General features: G+C 45.4%; 3 protein-coding genes across 3 annotated transcripts; 1 reads left to right on the top strand and 2 right to left on the bottom strand.

Annotated features, from left to right (window-relative positions):
* Nucleotides 1-246: 246 nt before the first annotated feature.
* slc18a3a (solute carrier family 18 member 3a) lies at nucleotides 247-2592 on the bottom strand. Its single transcript, XM_049736448.2, has one exon. It carries the CDS (start codon nucleotides 2330-2332, stop codon nucleotides 761-763), a length of 1572 nt encoding a protein of 523 aa, XP_049592405.1. The 5' UTR covers nucleotides 2333-2592; the 3' UTR covers nucleotides 247-760.
* Nucleotides 2593-5944: 3352 nt separating this feature from the next.
* rgra (retinal G protein coupled receptor a) lies at nucleotides 5945-9754 on the bottom strand. The gene is made up of 7 exons (XM_049735999.2): nucleotides 9372-9754; nucleotides 8977-9133; nucleotides 8495-8616; nucleotides 7957-8110; nucleotides 7776-7893; nucleotides 7083-7196; nucleotides 5945-6948 (listed from the first exon to the last, which is right to left on the bottom strand). The coding sequence occupies exons 1-7, from the start codon at nucleotides 9448-9450 to the stop codon at nucleotides 6805-6807; spliced, it is 888 nt and encodes a 295-aa protein (XP_049591956.1). The 5' UTR covers nucleotides 9451-9754; the 3' UTR covers nucleotides 5945-6804.
* Nucleotides 9755-11605: 1851 nt separating this feature from the next.
* lrit1a (leucine-rich repeat, immunoglobulin-like and transmembrane domains 1a) lies at nucleotides 11606-16143 on the top strand. The gene is made up of 4 exons (XM_049735995.2): nucleotides 11606-12042; nucleotides 12484-12944; nucleotides 13849-14154; nucleotides 14353-16143. Exons 1-4 carry the CDS (start codon nucleotides 11921-11923, stop codon nucleotides 15405-15407), a joined length of 1944 nt encoding a protein of 647 aa, XP_049591952.1. The 5' UTR covers nucleotides 11606-11920; the 3' UTR covers nucleotides 15408-16143.
* The last annotated feature ends 6 nt before the right edge of the window (nucleotides 16144-16149 follow it).

Genomic DNA, 16149 nt, shown 5'->3' with positions numbered 1-16149 from the left:
ACTTCCCATTTGAAATATTTGACATTTTTTTTTGATGGAGTGCCGTGAGATTTTTTTTTTTTTTTTAATTGGCTTCTTTGGCTCAATAAAGATCGGGAAAGAGTAATTAAATAATTGAAAAGAAACGAATCACCTCCATTTGAGCCTTTTAGCTAGATTTTGCACGACGCTGCTGATATATACATTTTTTTGGGGTATAATGTGAAGTTTTTAGAATATAAATATATGCTCTTTGGCTCAACACAATTTGGGAAACATTGTTTTAATGATTCCCCAAAGCAGAGCAGTTCAGATAATAACATTGAATATCTGTACATCGCAGATCACACATTGAGGCTTTGCATTCCATGATTACAATGTCAATCCTAAGAAAAAAAAAAAAAATCAGATTCAGGGACACACACACACACGGATTATTTTGCATAATTGTTGAGTTCATAGACGTGCAACTGAAAAAATACATACATTGACTGTGTGTATTCAAATGCACCGACGACAATAATCCCTGAATTGTAAACTTAGACAATCACTTTTTTTAAAGGCCACTGCATGGCTATCCTCTACTGCAAAAAAGCTCAAGCGAGAAGGACACAATTACATTTGGCACTTCAATTGAAAACTAAGTATAGTCAACTCCGCCTATTCACCACTTCCGTATTTGTGTAGTTATTTGTATTTATTTTTTAAATCTGTGGAACCTAGCAGAAGTTGTTTGCTGAAAAACTCAGTGGGCTCAGCCTCGGTCTCACTTTTCCTTGCTTCACGCGTACTCGCCACCCGAGGACTCCTCCTCAGAGAAGGAGCGCTGCACGAACGTCTCGATGCCGTTCTCGTTCACGGTGGTGCACAGGCCTTTCCTTTTCTTCTCCTTCTGCTCCATTTTGATGGTGTCGTACAGTCCCGTGGGGCCGTCCTCCAGCAGTATGTTCCTCTCCGAGTGCGACGGCTTCATCTGCGACACGTTCTTCAGCAGCAGCAGGGCGGGCGCGTAGAGCACGTTGGCCAAGCCCATGCCCAGGTTGAGTTGCACGAAGCCCAGGTCGTGCACAATCTTGCCGGCCACCACCGGCCCCATGGCGTAGGCCACGCAGTAGGAGATGTCGGCGATGGCGTAAACGCTGCCGTACACGGACACGTGGCGCACGTCCACCAGGAAGCCCAGCGTGGGCAGCAGGGCCGTGTCCACGAAGGCGATGCCGAAACAGATCCCGCACAGCGGTATCATCAGCTCGCCAAAGTTCTTGCACGCCGGCACCGTGCACGAGCTGGCCCCGATGAACACCATGCCGATGGCGCCGTAGAACCACTGCAGGTGCGGGTACTTGGCGGCCAGCTTGACGGTCAGGAAGACCCCCAGCACGTGCGGGAAGAAGGCGGGGAACCACGTCATGCCCGTCTCCCACTGGGAGGCGTTCATGGTTTCCTCCATCCACGTGGCAATGGTGGGTTCCAGGAAGGCCAGCGGGATGTTGCAGATGGTCAGCGCTCCGGCCACCACCGCAATGTACGGGTCCATCATCAACCGGTAGATAGGCGGCCCCACTGGCATGTTGGCCCGTTCCCGGTTGGAGAAGGGCTTGAGTACCACGAGGCACATGACCCCATCCACCAGGCACACGGCGGACAGGATGAGAAAGGGCACCCGCTTGCCGGCGAACTCGTACAGAACTCCGCCGAAGGGGGGCGCCACCAGGCTCCCGAAGGAGATGAAGGCCAGCGCAATGCCCAGTGCCTTGCTGCGCTCCGCCTCCTCCGTGTAGCGGTCGGCGATGAGCGCGATGCCCGACGTGTCCGCGAAGGCCGAGCCGATGCCTTGCATGCTGCGCGCCACGAATAACGTAACGTAGTTCTCCGCGAAGGCGAAAATGAGCGTGGACAAGAACATGATGCTCAGGCCGATCACCAGTGGGATGTCGTAACCCACCCGGTCGATGAAAGTGCCGCTCAGGGGGTTGACGAGCAGCTGCACGATGGCTTTGGAGGCGAACAGCACTCCAATCTGCACGTCATAGTTGTCCTCGCCAGTGGAGGCGCGTTGGTGCGCACTGATGTTGCTGGAGTTGCCGTGCGTCGGAGGCGCTCGAGTTTGCGCGCGCTCCGCCGCCTGCTGCAGATCCCGCAGGTAGTCCGGGATGATGGGCACGATAACCATGTAGAGCATGTTGTCCAGAAGCAGAACCACGCACACGATGACCAGGATGATGCGGTTCTGTCGAGCCGGCTCTTGCATGGCGCTGCCGAGCTCTTTAGTTCTGTCCCCCATCTGGGAGAGTTTGGAGGCGGCCATTTGCGCCAAGTTCGGAGCTTTTCCTGCGCTTTCCTCCGGGTTCATTTTGATCTCTTTACTTCTAAAGTGGGTAGTCAATGGAGAATCACAACTCTTTACTTACAGGTTTCTTTTTGGCGTCATCGTGTCAGCAAGTAGCTTCTTGTCTGTTCCGGTCCTCGCCATCTTGCTCATCCCAAATTTCTCTCCCGTCACTTGTTTGCAGTTATCGTTTCGCAGCGAGCGGGCTGCTTTTTAGACACACACTGAAGCTTGTTGAGTCCCGTGGGCGAAGGCTCACCCTCCCATCTTGAGAAGCAAAAGGCAATGACGCACGGTCCTTTTATGCTAATTTGACACGCGCGCGCGCACACACAGCTCTCCATGCATTGCCACACTCTTCTTTCCCCTCGTTTCACATTGCACTAATGTGTCCAATTTGTTTTTGGTAAATAGTTTTGTTCTTTTCATTTTGGTGGAAATTGACTATAGTCCACGACCTATGAAACCAAAATTACATCAGAAGTAAAAATACAAAACAATAATGTCTCAATATACACCGTAAACTTAAACTTGAGTGTCTCTCTTAAAATTCCGAGCAAAACTGAGCAACATTTAAAACGTAATTGAACTTTTTTTAGATTAAAAAAAAAAAATAATGTCTTGTATGCTTTTAATTGTTCTTCCTGACATTAATCTGACGACTGGCGATGTCTAGAGTCGGTGAGTTTATTTCGGGTCTTGAATGAAGTGAAAAACGAGAGAACACTGACATCTAGTGGACAAAACAAGGAAGTGGTTTTGTTAATTTTTCGCCAGCAGAGGTCCTCCTTTCTCCATACATGTATACAACGCTTTACTTGTAACTTTTGCTCAAATTAGATACGTAACATTTTAAGCCCTAAAATACATTTTGCTACATTAAAAGACTTGTCCCCCCCCCCAAAAAAAAGTTTACAATAATGCTACACAAATGTTATTTTTCTTTCAGTCAAAATTATTTGAAATTATTAGAAAGATTAAGTTTCACACCGATTTATATTCATTGTCGTGTTAAATGGGCGCCAGTGACAATAAGATTTTAATAATGTTTTTAAGCGGTTTTTTTGTCCCATGCGTCATCATACAACATGAATTTGCTCTCGGGTCTCGTTGTGACGTAGAACACGTTTAAGTCAGCCAATGAACCCCCCATAAAAAAAAATAAGGAGATCAAATTTTTCTAGTTTTATTTTTAGACGACCCGTTACGTCAGTCAGCATCGATAATCACATTTATTTCCCTTGGCGAGCATTTTGTAAGTGGAAGGCTTAAGCAACGCACGCGCGTACACGCACTCACACACACACATTTTAAAACGTCATCTTTCCGTTTTATATTGCAATTAATAGAGTAACTTTGTACTGTTGTACTTTTATTCAATTACGAGATAAAACAGTACTTTTGAGCTTACACTTGTTTCTCACGAGTATCTCTCGTAGAAAAGTAGTATTTTGGCTCCATCTTGTGGTAACTTGGTGCCAAGGAATTACGTTGACGTGAGGGGAGGTGAGTCTACAGGTGAAGCAAAGTGTGATCGCGTTACTATTTTTGTGTGTAGTTTTGTGCCAATTCTGCTCTGATCTGATTTGAAAGCAAAATCAGGAGATTCTAGATGGCCACGTAATCTTGTACACTTGCCAAAATATTAATGTCTAAATCCCCCCAAACCACCGCAGCCAAATGCCAACGTCAGAAATAACCCTGGCTGCACTTGAATGGTTGCACAATTAAGCCGTGAGTGTGTTTGGAGTGGGGCGTGTGTGTCTGTCCCTTTGTTTATTCACGTGTCTGCTTTTTGTGTTGTTCCATTTCTCTTTTTCCGTCAGTGTGCGTGCGTGTCAAGTGAGCGCGGTGTGAACAGTACTGCGCGGGCGCACTGCGGTCAACGTGAGCGGTTTAATGAATTAAAACAGTGATTTCTAAAGAGCACAGCCAGGCCCACTTTTAATCCAGATTACACTGAAACACTAATCCTGTAAAAAATACTCTTTCTTCTAAACAAATAATGTATTTTTTCCCCCGCCTGTCTAATGTGTGAGTTGAGAATAGACGCGTGTACCCGCTGCGCGCTCTTTTAATGTATTATGCAAATGGATGTGATTTTATATTAAAGCCCTTTAACACTTTCTCGAAAGCAATGCGTTGGGAATCCACCTGAGAGGTCCCCTTACTCACTGTTGTTGTTTGGTGGCGAGCAGGGACCCCCAAAAGACGGCAAACATTGGCCTATATCAATACGAATTAGTAGTATGTCGGGAATCCCCCTACTAGGGCCCTTTCGCTGTTGTGTTTGCTACAAGGGGTGGGGTTGGAGGGGTGGACTGAGAGACGGCAGAAATTGGCCCATATCATCGACAATTAGTGGCGCTGCCTTTTACCTTGAAATGACTATGTTGGGAGTTAATAGCCCCCCTTTACTAGATTGCCGTCTGGTGGCTACAGGGGGGCTCCCGAGAGATGGCACAAGTTGTCCCATATCAGCGACACACATGAATCTCCCTGATAGACCCCCCCCCCCACCTAATGGCTTGTTGCCAAAGACACTAAAAGCAACATGAAATACATATTATATTATTTTAATATGTAAATTATTAAATAAATAAGCATATTTTAGCTGAAATCTGTGTTTTATCCTACTATGTAATGGAATTTTAAGCATCAACTCATTGGGTCACATGACCGTCGGAGTAGTCTTGTACTTCTTCTCATGCCTGGGAAAGTTGTGGTGCATGGTCACCCCCCCCACCCAGCCCCCCAAATTGGTCATGTTGCTGTGTAATCCGCTCAAAAAGCCCCGTATGACAAATTTATTGGTTGAGCAGACATAATCCTCGGTGAACTCTAAGTACCTGAATATGTTTGATTGTAAGAGAGGGAAGCAGCTAGGGGATGATAAAATTGATTTCAAAAAAGAGGAAATAAAAATTAATCGCCATGTCGGGATTTGTTTCTTCCGGTGTCTATTTATGTTTCTGTCAATTCAAACCATTTCTTTCTCAATGAAGCTTTACATTGGCGTGCAGCCAATCCCGTCCACATTGAATTGTATTTGAGTACATTGACTTTTTACCTACACAAGAATTGCTGAATTAACTGTTCATCACGTTAAATTCTTTTTTTAATTAATATTAATCAGTATATCGTATTCGTTAGGCACAATTTTGTTCTGTTTAACTTATAAGTACAACACATTTTCATTTAACCTTTGCTTTCAAATGTTTATTTCAGTACAACTTTTACCTTACATTTTAATCATCACTTCCTTTTTTTTTTTTTTTAATTTTCCTATATTTAATCCCTGTGTTAATATTGAAAGTACATCTTACAGTGGGCGAGTGAGATGGCGTTTTGCATCCCAAAAAAAAAAAAAAAAGTTCCCAAACCGACTGCAACAAAATGAGAGCGATGCTGCACATGTCATTACATAACACCTCTGACAGGCTGTCAACAGTTAATCTACTTAGCAACACCAACTGGCTGGGGGCTTGCTACTGTCTGCCGCAACCTCTGGGTGTTATTATCCCCAACCTGCACTTGACTGTAATCACACGCATGTTGCATTTTCATTACGTTAGTCTGTCACTGCGCTTAGCGTGGCGGCGGAGGGCGAAAAAAAGGGCAAAAAGACACAAGAGGTTGAACATCATTTGTTGTCATGTTAAATCAGGTTTAGAAACAGAACATAGATCAGGGAGGAAGAAAGAAAATGTCAGGAGGAAAAATAAATCAAAAGGCGTGCTAATAACGACACGGCTGATATTGTTTTTTTGAAACCTACTGTCGGAATAATGATTATATGATAACCAACAATGCAAAACTGTAAACAGAGGAATATGTCATTATTTGCACATTCAAAAGAACAATTCACATTAATGAGGAGCAATTCAAACATTGAAAATAGATTAAGCATTTATGTCATGGTCCAATATTGTGTTTGCGATGAGATGGAAACTTCTTGACCTTCTGTGTCGGCATGTGGTCGTAATCTGGAGTTGTTGACTAATTTCTGATTTGTGTCTCGAGGGGAGTGTCGTGGAATAAGAGTCGTCTTGTTTTCTATGATTATTGCAAAATAGACACGCGGGTCAAGCGTGACCTTTGGAGCGTGACCTCTTGTCAGCGACACGCACCCCATTCATTGCTAAAATGGATAAACAGAGCAATGTTGTGCTTATTTTTCTGGATTATTTTGGAAGGAGAGTCACAAAGTGTGAAAGAATCCCCGTCCAATGTACATTTCAACAAGAACTGTTTTTTAAAAATATTTTTAGGTACATTTTAGGTACAACCTGAATTTGCAATACATCCTCACTACATCACTAGAGTACAGTTTTTGTAATTTCCCTACATTTAATACAATAAAGTGGTAATTATGATAATAATGATAAAGATTCACCCATTAAAACGACAACAATAAAGTAATAATATTAAACAGGAAGTGACCCTGAAGTGAACCACTACCACCACAAACGAAATAACTGTGCAACATCAGCAGTTTATTTGGACTTGTTGTCAACTTGAGGCACTTCGATCTTCTCCCCAGTGAGGAACTGCCAGATGCCTCCTCGGTAGTTCTCGTTCCCCAAAGCGTACAGGAAAACGTTAAAGGTGGGGGAGGTCTTGGCCAGGATGGGGGCCATCTGTGACACACAGGAAAGAAGAAGCATGTTATACCTCCAAAGACCAGGAAGGAGTACTGAATCAATTCAAACTACATCTTGAGAATTTAAAGTCACAGAAAAATACATTGATTATCAAGAGGTGTGCCCCTTACCATCCTCAGCTTGGGTGAGACCAGGTTAGCGTTCTCCACTGCAGCGTAGAAGGCCAGTAGGCCGTAGGGTCCCCAGCACAGCAGCATGGTTTTAAGGGGAGTATTTGGATTGAACTGCACAAAAGTGAGGGCGTGGGTATGTGAATTATTTTCCTGATAGCTCCAACTGATAAAACTGTAGTTCCCTAATCATGTTGCTGTGCAGGTGTTTTATTTTGTAATAAAAGTGTTCCCACCGAGACAATCCAACCACACGTGACGCAAAAAGCCTTTGGCGACTAACCGGATTGCAACGGCCGTAACCTCCCTCGTGCATGGCACGGCATTCCCCACTGTGCTTTTTCCCCCCTTTACGCACGCATTGTTGGACCATCGTCCTCATTGCTAACAGATGCACTGGGTCGTGTATTGATGATGACCTACATAATGTGTTGTGTTGTTCTCAATGAGAAGCGCATGAGGAATGCGTTTGCATGTGTGCGTTGGCGGGAGAATTCTTGTGGTTTCCCCCACTTCAAAGCCTGTTGGATGGAGTTGCGTTTTGGGAGAGCTGCTTCTGTTGGCTACTGCGGTCAGAATTGTTGTATCACATGCAACTTTTTTTTTTTTTTTTTTTATCCAGTGTAGTACCACATGTCACCACTGCAACGCGCTTGGCAGCACTGAGGTCTGTTCCATCTGCGTTAAACATACCTTTGTGTTTCCCGTCTTCTTGAATTTCTGTGCAATGGACTGGTAGGAGGACATAACGACAAACACCTGGACGATCATGTTGAAAACGGCCATGGGGATCAAATAGGAGACGTAATTCCTACGAGGATAAAGTGGAAGTCAGTACCGAACACGAGAGGGACAAAAATGACGGTGGTGATACCTGTCGCCCTTGCTGTAGTCCAAAGTGCAGCAGGTCCTGAGGGGCTCGTAGTCGTACTCGCCCCAGCCGATGAGAGGCATGGCCGACCAGAAGGCGCTGAAGAGCCAGATGAAGATGACCAAAGTGATGGCGCTGCTCCACTGCAGCTTTGTCCCTGAAGAGAAAACATAGTTTAGTAATTAAGCAGTTCAATTTGACTGTTTACATTTTGTCCGATACCGCCCCCTGTTGGCTACTGAAATTGTCGATGTGACAATCACAATGCGAACCCGAAAGCACTTTAATGCCAAATGCCAAAATGTCCGCACCCTGAAATGAAAACAAATGGCTTAATCTGCTTAATTTTTACTCCATTGATTAATCAGAATTCTGTATTTGGATTAGATGGGAGCCATTAAACATAATGAAAACTTCATGGCATACATATTTAGCAATTTTCTCATAATTTTTCAAATCCATTAGCTTTCCCTAAGATTAGCTTGAATGTTGGGCCTTAAAACTGACTTTATGGTTTTGTTTTTTCCATAGCGGGACTCACTTGTGCAATACTGGTGATATCTGTCCCAGGCGATAGCAGCGATGAAGTGGATGCTAGCGAGAGCTGTCACGAAACCCTGGAATCCGTGAGTCTGACATCCCTCAGAGCCATACGGCCAGTACCTGTGAGATGGACGGGATCTTTTGTTATTATTGGATTCCTTGAGCCTGCAGTGTTTTTGATTAATCCCAATTGTTATTATTTCTGCGGGCTCACTTTTTAAAATCCAGTGCAATACATTTGTAGAGTTCAGTTGTATTTAACTTTTGAGTAGAACAATATTTAATCTTTTAAAGCAATTCCGTTTTTTTATTAAATAATAATTAGTTTACTTAACATTTAATATTTCAATATTTGTGATAATGCTAGAATATTTATTTTGAGGTGATCCTCGTTGTAAAAAGTTTGAAAAGTAGACGATTGGCCGATTGATGATGACGAGAGCGTCTGAAAGAAGCGTGCGCGTCACGTCGGCTACTCACCTGAGGAAGCTGGAGAAAGCCGCAACGGTGGCGTTCATGGAGATGCCGATGTCGGCCATGGCTAAACTGAACACCAGGAAATTGCTCGGGGTCCTCAGCTCTCTCACTTTGAGGAAAGCGGTGATGGTGACCGCGTTTAAGAAGAACCCCATCAGACCTTTGAGAAGTCATGGCGGCACAGGATGACAGCTGTCACTCAGGTGCCGCGCGCAAACATTTGCGCGTCATCAGATAGCAACAAACGACTGCGCACGACAAAAATAAATCAACTCGAGTGGAAATTGCCGAGTATGAAGGAATGAAGGAGAGGCGCGCATGCACCCCACACCCACTGAGGGTGAGCGCGGCTGCATGCGGGCTTTTCCGCGGCTACATTCCACGCGCAAAAAACTCACCCTCGACCAGAAGGCATGATCCCAGGGAGAAGACATCAAACTCGGAGAAGCCCTCCGGTAAAGGATACGACGAGACCATTCTCGGAGCCGATTTGTCACCACGGACTAAAAAAAAAAAGACCCCAAACACGCACACGCTCGTCTCCTCTCCGTCCGCCTGTTTACGCAGTGCCTCGGCCTGATTGGAGGACGCAGGCTTTTTAAAGGGCCATTTCACGTGAAAAGCATGCCGTTTATTATGTAAAGCCACCACCCCGCTCGCGTTGCGTCGCCCCAATCCGTGCAGGAATGTCTTAAAACCGCGCAACCCTTTAGGCTAAAGCGTATTTGCCCCTCCGACGTGTACAGCAAAGCCCCTCAATTAGTTACACAACGAACCTTTTGTGTGCGTGGGGGGTGCGTGCGTGCGTGCGTGCGTGCGTGGCGAGGATGCGGATGACGATGATGCTGCTGTCACACGGCGAGCGCTCAAAATTTTCATGCGCACAACAGGTGTCCGCAAACAGCACGATTCACGCGGTCAGCTATGAAAACTGATGGAGACGAAAAAAAATGTATTCATTAAATTTTCATCTCATCCGCCGATTTATAGACAATAATAAATCTTCTACCTCGAATGAATCATGTGACTTTACAATATCAATGTTATAGCCCGGCTGGGGATGCAAAACAATTACGCTGTACTCAACAAAATGAAACATGCACAAATATTAACATGTGTTAGTCATTAGTAGTCTGCGGAGTTGATTTAAAGGTCAAAGATTCAGCCTAACAAACGTTAAACATAATCACACCGACTGTGGAAAAAAAAAATGCCATCAAATCCATGTTGTGAAATGTAAGTGACAAAATACCTAATGGTGTGAAAGGCCAATTTGAAGCATCCTCAATTATTTCCATTTGTCAGTTTTGTTTACCTCGCCCCTAGAAAACACTTCATCAAAAGCCTTTGTACATATAATTTTTTTTAAAGTAATGCTTTATCAATCTATAACGCTGCGATACAGTTTCCCAAGCTATGCATCAGTCAGCTACAACATCTAAATAGTCTTCCAGCAAAAAGATTAACTACTATATGGAATGTGTGAGTTTCTTTGAACAATCCATTGCCCAAGAGGTTAAGAGGCTCACGCAAGGCCTTTGCAGTAGTAGCAATACTCAGGGATTTAACATGCAAAAAAAAAGGTGAAATAAAACTTTAATCCCAATGTAGATTATAAATTAATATGACTCATGAATGTGAGAATGTCAAATTTTTTTTTCGTATGGCGCATAAGAAATGAACACTCAATTTAATCGATCTTGTCCTGTCCGGTTTTATCCTATCCTTATCTATCCTTACCTGAATCACATCCTACTTTTTGTCCTTTCCGGTCTTATCCTGATGATTTCCTTATGATTCCTGTCCTGATCCTATCCTAATCTGTTTTGTGCCGACCGATCCAATCTAAAACCTAATCTGTCACATCACACTTTATACCCTTTGCCAATCCTGCCCCGGCCTATCCTACTCTACCATATTCTTCTGATCCTTAGTTTATACTAAAGCATCATATCTGACTTTATTCGAAAAGATTCCATTGTAAATCTAATCCTGAGATGGTCATATCTTTCACCACATCCCATAATATCCAGTTCTTTGCCGATCCTATTCTGTCCTGACCTGTCCTTCAATCTAGAGTGGGCATACTTTGCTGTACAAAGTCCAAGTGGTACAAATACACCAAGTTCTTCGAATGAAACAAAAGCTTTATAGTCGGAAGCACTTTGCAAAAGCAGTCCGGGATTGTTTCCAAATCGGTTAATGAGTCGATACCCATAGTCGCCTTTCACCCAGTGGCTACTCACATTGCCATTTTTTTTTTTTTTGCTTTTATCATGGAATACAAGAAAATCACTAACACAATATTTCAATTTATCTCATAAACAAAATTTTTCGGAATTATAACTTGCGTGATTTAGCATCTCATTATCTTAAGTGTCTCATAATTACCGTTTTAATTCATTTATTTATTTTTTTCCTGTCAGAAATGAGTGTCCGTCATCTCCACTGACAGATGAAGAGCACATTGATAAAAACGGTGCGCGGTGAACATCTGCACTAGCGGCGCACCGTTCGGCTATGATGCGCAGGGGCCCCCTTGTGGCCAAACACAGCGGCGCCCACTTGCAGATTAACAGTCACGGCACGGCTCAAATGAACAAACTACATTTGTGAGGAAAAGAAGGGGGGAATAAAATCATCCAAAGGGATTATGACCATTTCGCAAGTGTGTGAGATAATAAACAGGGGACGTCTCGGCGCAGCCTATCAGATTGCGGGATGCAATATACGCATCCAAATGAAAAGAATGCCAGTCCCCGCACTAATCCTTGTCTATCCTTTTTATCTGGGGACTCATATGCAGTCTGATCACTATGGGAGAGCAGAGTGGTGGAGAGAAGCCATGCGGATGATATCCCCGTCGATGAGAGTGGGGGGAAAGTTGGATGCAAAGTGTGCAGATGCATGTTAGGTAGGCACGCTGCGTAAAAAAAGTGGGGCCAAAATGTTCCTCGTCCTGGTGCTGGGGCTCTACGTGGCCGCGGGTGGACTTTTCTCCCCGGTGAGCGGCTGCCCGTCCCAGTGCAGCTGTTTTTACCACAACCTGAGTGACGGCTCCAAGGCCAGGTAAGGGCAAGGATGCTTTCATTCGTGACATTTGGATGGGAGGTGGACCTGAGCACCAAAGAAAAATCAAGGAGTGCATGGTGGCCCAATTTTATTTAATGCAGGATTATCTTTCAAAGGCACTTTGAAGCTTGCCATCAGTGCTTTTTAGTTCAGTTTGGATGCCCCCCCTCCTCCGCACACAACAATCGTATCTTATATCGTATCTCCCGGTATCTATTAGCGGACTGTATCTTATATCGTATTTTAATTGAACCGCAGTGTAGCATAGCGTATCGTATCTGAGGATATTGGATATCATCTAATCGCACATCTGTGTATCATATCTCATCTTATAAAATAATTTTCCAATGTATCATATTCTAATGTATCGTATCATCGTATCTAATCGTATTTCAGCATTAAATCGGATATCATTATCAGATATTTTGTCTCCCCCAGGAGTGTGATTTGCAATGACCCCGAGATCTCGCTGGTGCCTGTCGGGTTCCCGGTGGACACGTCCAAGCTTCGCATCGAAAAGACAGCCATCCAGCGGATACCGAGCGAAGCCTTCAACTACCTCTCGGGTTTGGAGTTCTTGTGGATGTCCTTCAACGCGTTGTCCGTGCTGGGCGCCGACAGCTTCCGCGGACTCTTCAACCTGGAGGAGCTGCGCCTGGACGGCAACGCGCTGGCCGCCTTCCCTTGGGAGTCGCTCACTGACATGCCCAGTCTGAGACTTCTGGACTTGCACAACAACCAGCTCACCTCGCTTCCGGTGGAGGCCACCACACACATCAGGAACCTCACCTACCTGGACTTATCCAGCAACAGTTTGCTGACGCTGCCCATCTCCGTGCTGGCCAACTGGCTTGCGGCCAAACCTGTCCAAGGGCCCGAGAGCTCCAAAATGATCCTGGGTAAGGGTGCATCCTGGCAGACACAGACATAAGCGTATTGATCTTGTTTTTTTTATATGTGGTCTTCAACAAACAATAACACCCCCCCCCCCCCCCCCCCCATTTCTGGGTCAAAAGGGCAGACCCGTCACAAATAACCTACGAACAAAATAAACATGATCCGCTTAATTGTTTCAACAGAACTAATGCCAATCTTGTCCGAACGTACTCAACCACAACCATGAGCATGTTGCTGCAAATAATGAACTCTATTCATAAAGTTTGACTATGCAAATTTAATTTAACTGTATTGAATCACAAGCCACGTTTTTGTTGAAAAATGTTCACGTCACGACACCAAACAGAAGTAAGCAAAAAAAATGCAACAAAAATGATATGCATTATGTACATTTGTCTTATTTTTTTTTTTTTTAGATTTTTCCAATTGGCTCCTATTAATCTAAAAAAATAATATAAAATTGATATTGCACAAAACTGCAAGGTAAAATGTGCACATGAATGAAGCTATTTGAAATTGTCTAAAAAACACAACCACATATTTAAAACCACCAAACTGTCTTCTAAAGCACATATTTACGATTCTGCTTAGAACTGAAAATACTGGGCTTGTCAACAAAATAGCATGTTGAAGTACAATTATCGAATTAAAGTCAATTCTGAGCCCAGCTGTGTAAAAGCTGCTGGTGAACTCCATGAGTCCGAAGTGACAGCAGAACCTGACCTTGATCGCCATCCTCCTCCTCATCATCATCATTGCCATCGTCATGCTCATGATGTAGTTTATGAATTAAAAGTTAATCCTCTTACAAGATTAACATCCACCACATTGGCCATCTGCAGTCCGCTCTATCGCGCCGCACCGACCCGACCCGACCTTCCTCACCTGTAAACCTTCCGCCCTCAGGTCTCCATGACAACCCTTGGGCGTGCGACTGTCGCTTGTACGACCTGGTCCAGTTCCAGAAGTCTCCCACTCAGGCTGTGGCATTCATCGACACCAGGTTGCGTTGCTCTTCCCCTGAGAGTGTGTCGGGCGTCCTTTTCAGCGATGCCGAGCTGCGACGTTGTCAGGCCCCGCAAATCCACACGGCCGTGGCGCGGGTCCGAAGCGCCGTTGGAAATAATGTCCTGCTCCGGTGTGGGACCATCGGGGTGCCCATTCCTGACCTGACGTGGCGGAGGGCGGATAAGCGAGTTCTGAATGGAACGGGTGAGTCTGCTATGCAGAAGACTTATCGGCCCAATTGTTTGAAATGGTTACAAAAACTGACGGGCATGATGAGGTCAGATGATGTCAATGAGTAAAATATTCTGGCGAACACGTAGCACTCAAGACTGCCTCAAATTTGAATTTAAAATTTGCCACAACAGAAACTAACATCACATCTACTCATTTTCTTTCCCACAGTCCTACAGGAAACATCCAAAGATGGCATCACCTGGTCCATCCTCAGCGTTCCAGCCGTGTCCTATCGCGATTCCGGGAAATACATATGCAAAGCGACAAACTACGCCGGGAACGCTGAAGCTGTCATTTCTTTAGTGGTATCCAATTCTCCAAAACAGGAAGGCAATCAAACCGGCAATGAGAAGAAGGCCAAAGTGAAAAAATCCAACCCGGTTGGAAAAGCAGCTTACCAGGAGAAACTGGTAGCCCGATACGTGGTGCCAACCTCCATCCCTACGTCTCCACCGCCGGTCTTGGATCCTGTCCTTCCACTTGAAATTGCTGACCCCAGTTTGGACAATCCCGGTCTTTCCCCCGACCCGTCTGCATCCTCCAACTCAGACACACTGTTGGATCTGGAAAAGACCAACCTCAGCAACCTGGCTGCAAACACCTCATCTCTGCAGCAAGACCCAGACCGGGTGGTCCGCTCAGTGAAGGTAGTAGGGGACACGGACAATAAAATCTCCCTCAACTGGCGAGCTCCCAAGGCCAAGAACACGACGGCCTTTAGCGTTCTATATGCCGTGTTCGGGGAGAGAGACATGAGGAAGATCAACGTGGGGGCGGGCCAGAATAGGGTGACCATCGAAGGCCTCGTGCCCAGAACCAAGTACATCGCCTGCGTATGCGTGAGGGGGCTCATACCCAAGAAGGAACAATGTGTCATCTTCTCCACGGACGAGGCAGCCAGCGCGACTGGCACCCAGAAGCTGATCAACGTGATCGTGATCACCGTGGCTTGCATCATCGCCGTACCCCTCACCGTCATCGTGTGTTGCGGCGCCCTGAAGAGACGCATCCAGAAATACTGGGGTAAAAAATCCAAGGACATCCAAGATTCCTATGTGACCTTTGAGACATTGTCACCCGGCACCAAAGCCAAAGGGCTAGAAGGGGAATACTTGAACAGACTTAACCCGGAAGAGTCCAATAGATTGCTGTCGGCCCGCTCCAGCCTAGACTCGGAGGCCACGGCTAAAATCGAAGGACAGCCTAACGAGTACTTCTGCTGACATCATGCTCCAGCTCCGGCTCCTCCGCCGCGTCACCTTCCTCGCGCTCATCCTCCCCCTCCACCGTGTCCCAGTCCAAGTCACCGCTCGCATCCTCACCCGCAGCCCCGCTTCTACCCGCACCCGTATCCCCAGCACCGCCCGTATCCTCACGCCAGGCCGCATCCTGACGTGAGCCCCCCTGCCGGCCATACTTCCTGGGATTCCCCCCCTCCCGTTCCTCCTCGCTGGATCACGCCACCGACCCCACCTCCACCTCGAGCCAATTTCTATCAAAGGACCTTTGCCCGCTGCACCATCATGGAAATATCCGTATAGGCGAGATTTGACAACTTGGTTTATAGCGCAGTGAAGAAACAGTCTGATCGGACCCAAAGGGAAACAAAACAACACTTTATTGTCAATATGTACGTGTATGATTTGTAAATATTTTTCTGGACATTGTACACTTACATATACGGTCAAGTCTGTGCCTCTGTATAGATCTGTCATACGTTCTCAGAGGAGATGTAGCTATACACTCGCAGGCATGGTGAACGTAGACAAGCTGGAGCTGGAGGCAAGTGCAGAAAGGACTGAACTATGACGCTGTGTAAATAAGACGTGGAGCTATTTCTATTCCCTACTGCTTTCTCCGTGTGTTTTGTTTTTTGCGCCCCCTAGAGGCAACACTACTCCACTAACTGTATTCAATTATCCCACTGAGGATTTAAATAAACTTTTCTATATCTCTATACCGATA

This window comes from Syngnathus scovelli, chromosome 12 (genome assembly GCF_024217435.2).
Source record: "Syngnathus scovelli strain Florida chromosome 12, RoL_Ssco_1.2, whole genome shotgun sequence".
NCBI classification, from domain to species: domain Eukaryota; kingdom Metazoa; phylum Chordata; class Actinopteri; order Syngnathiformes; family Syngnathidae; genus Syngnathus; species Syngnathus scovelli.
The sequence above is the reverse complement of the archived record's forward strand: the minus strand, read 5'-3'. Positions and strand labels throughout refer to the sequence as shown.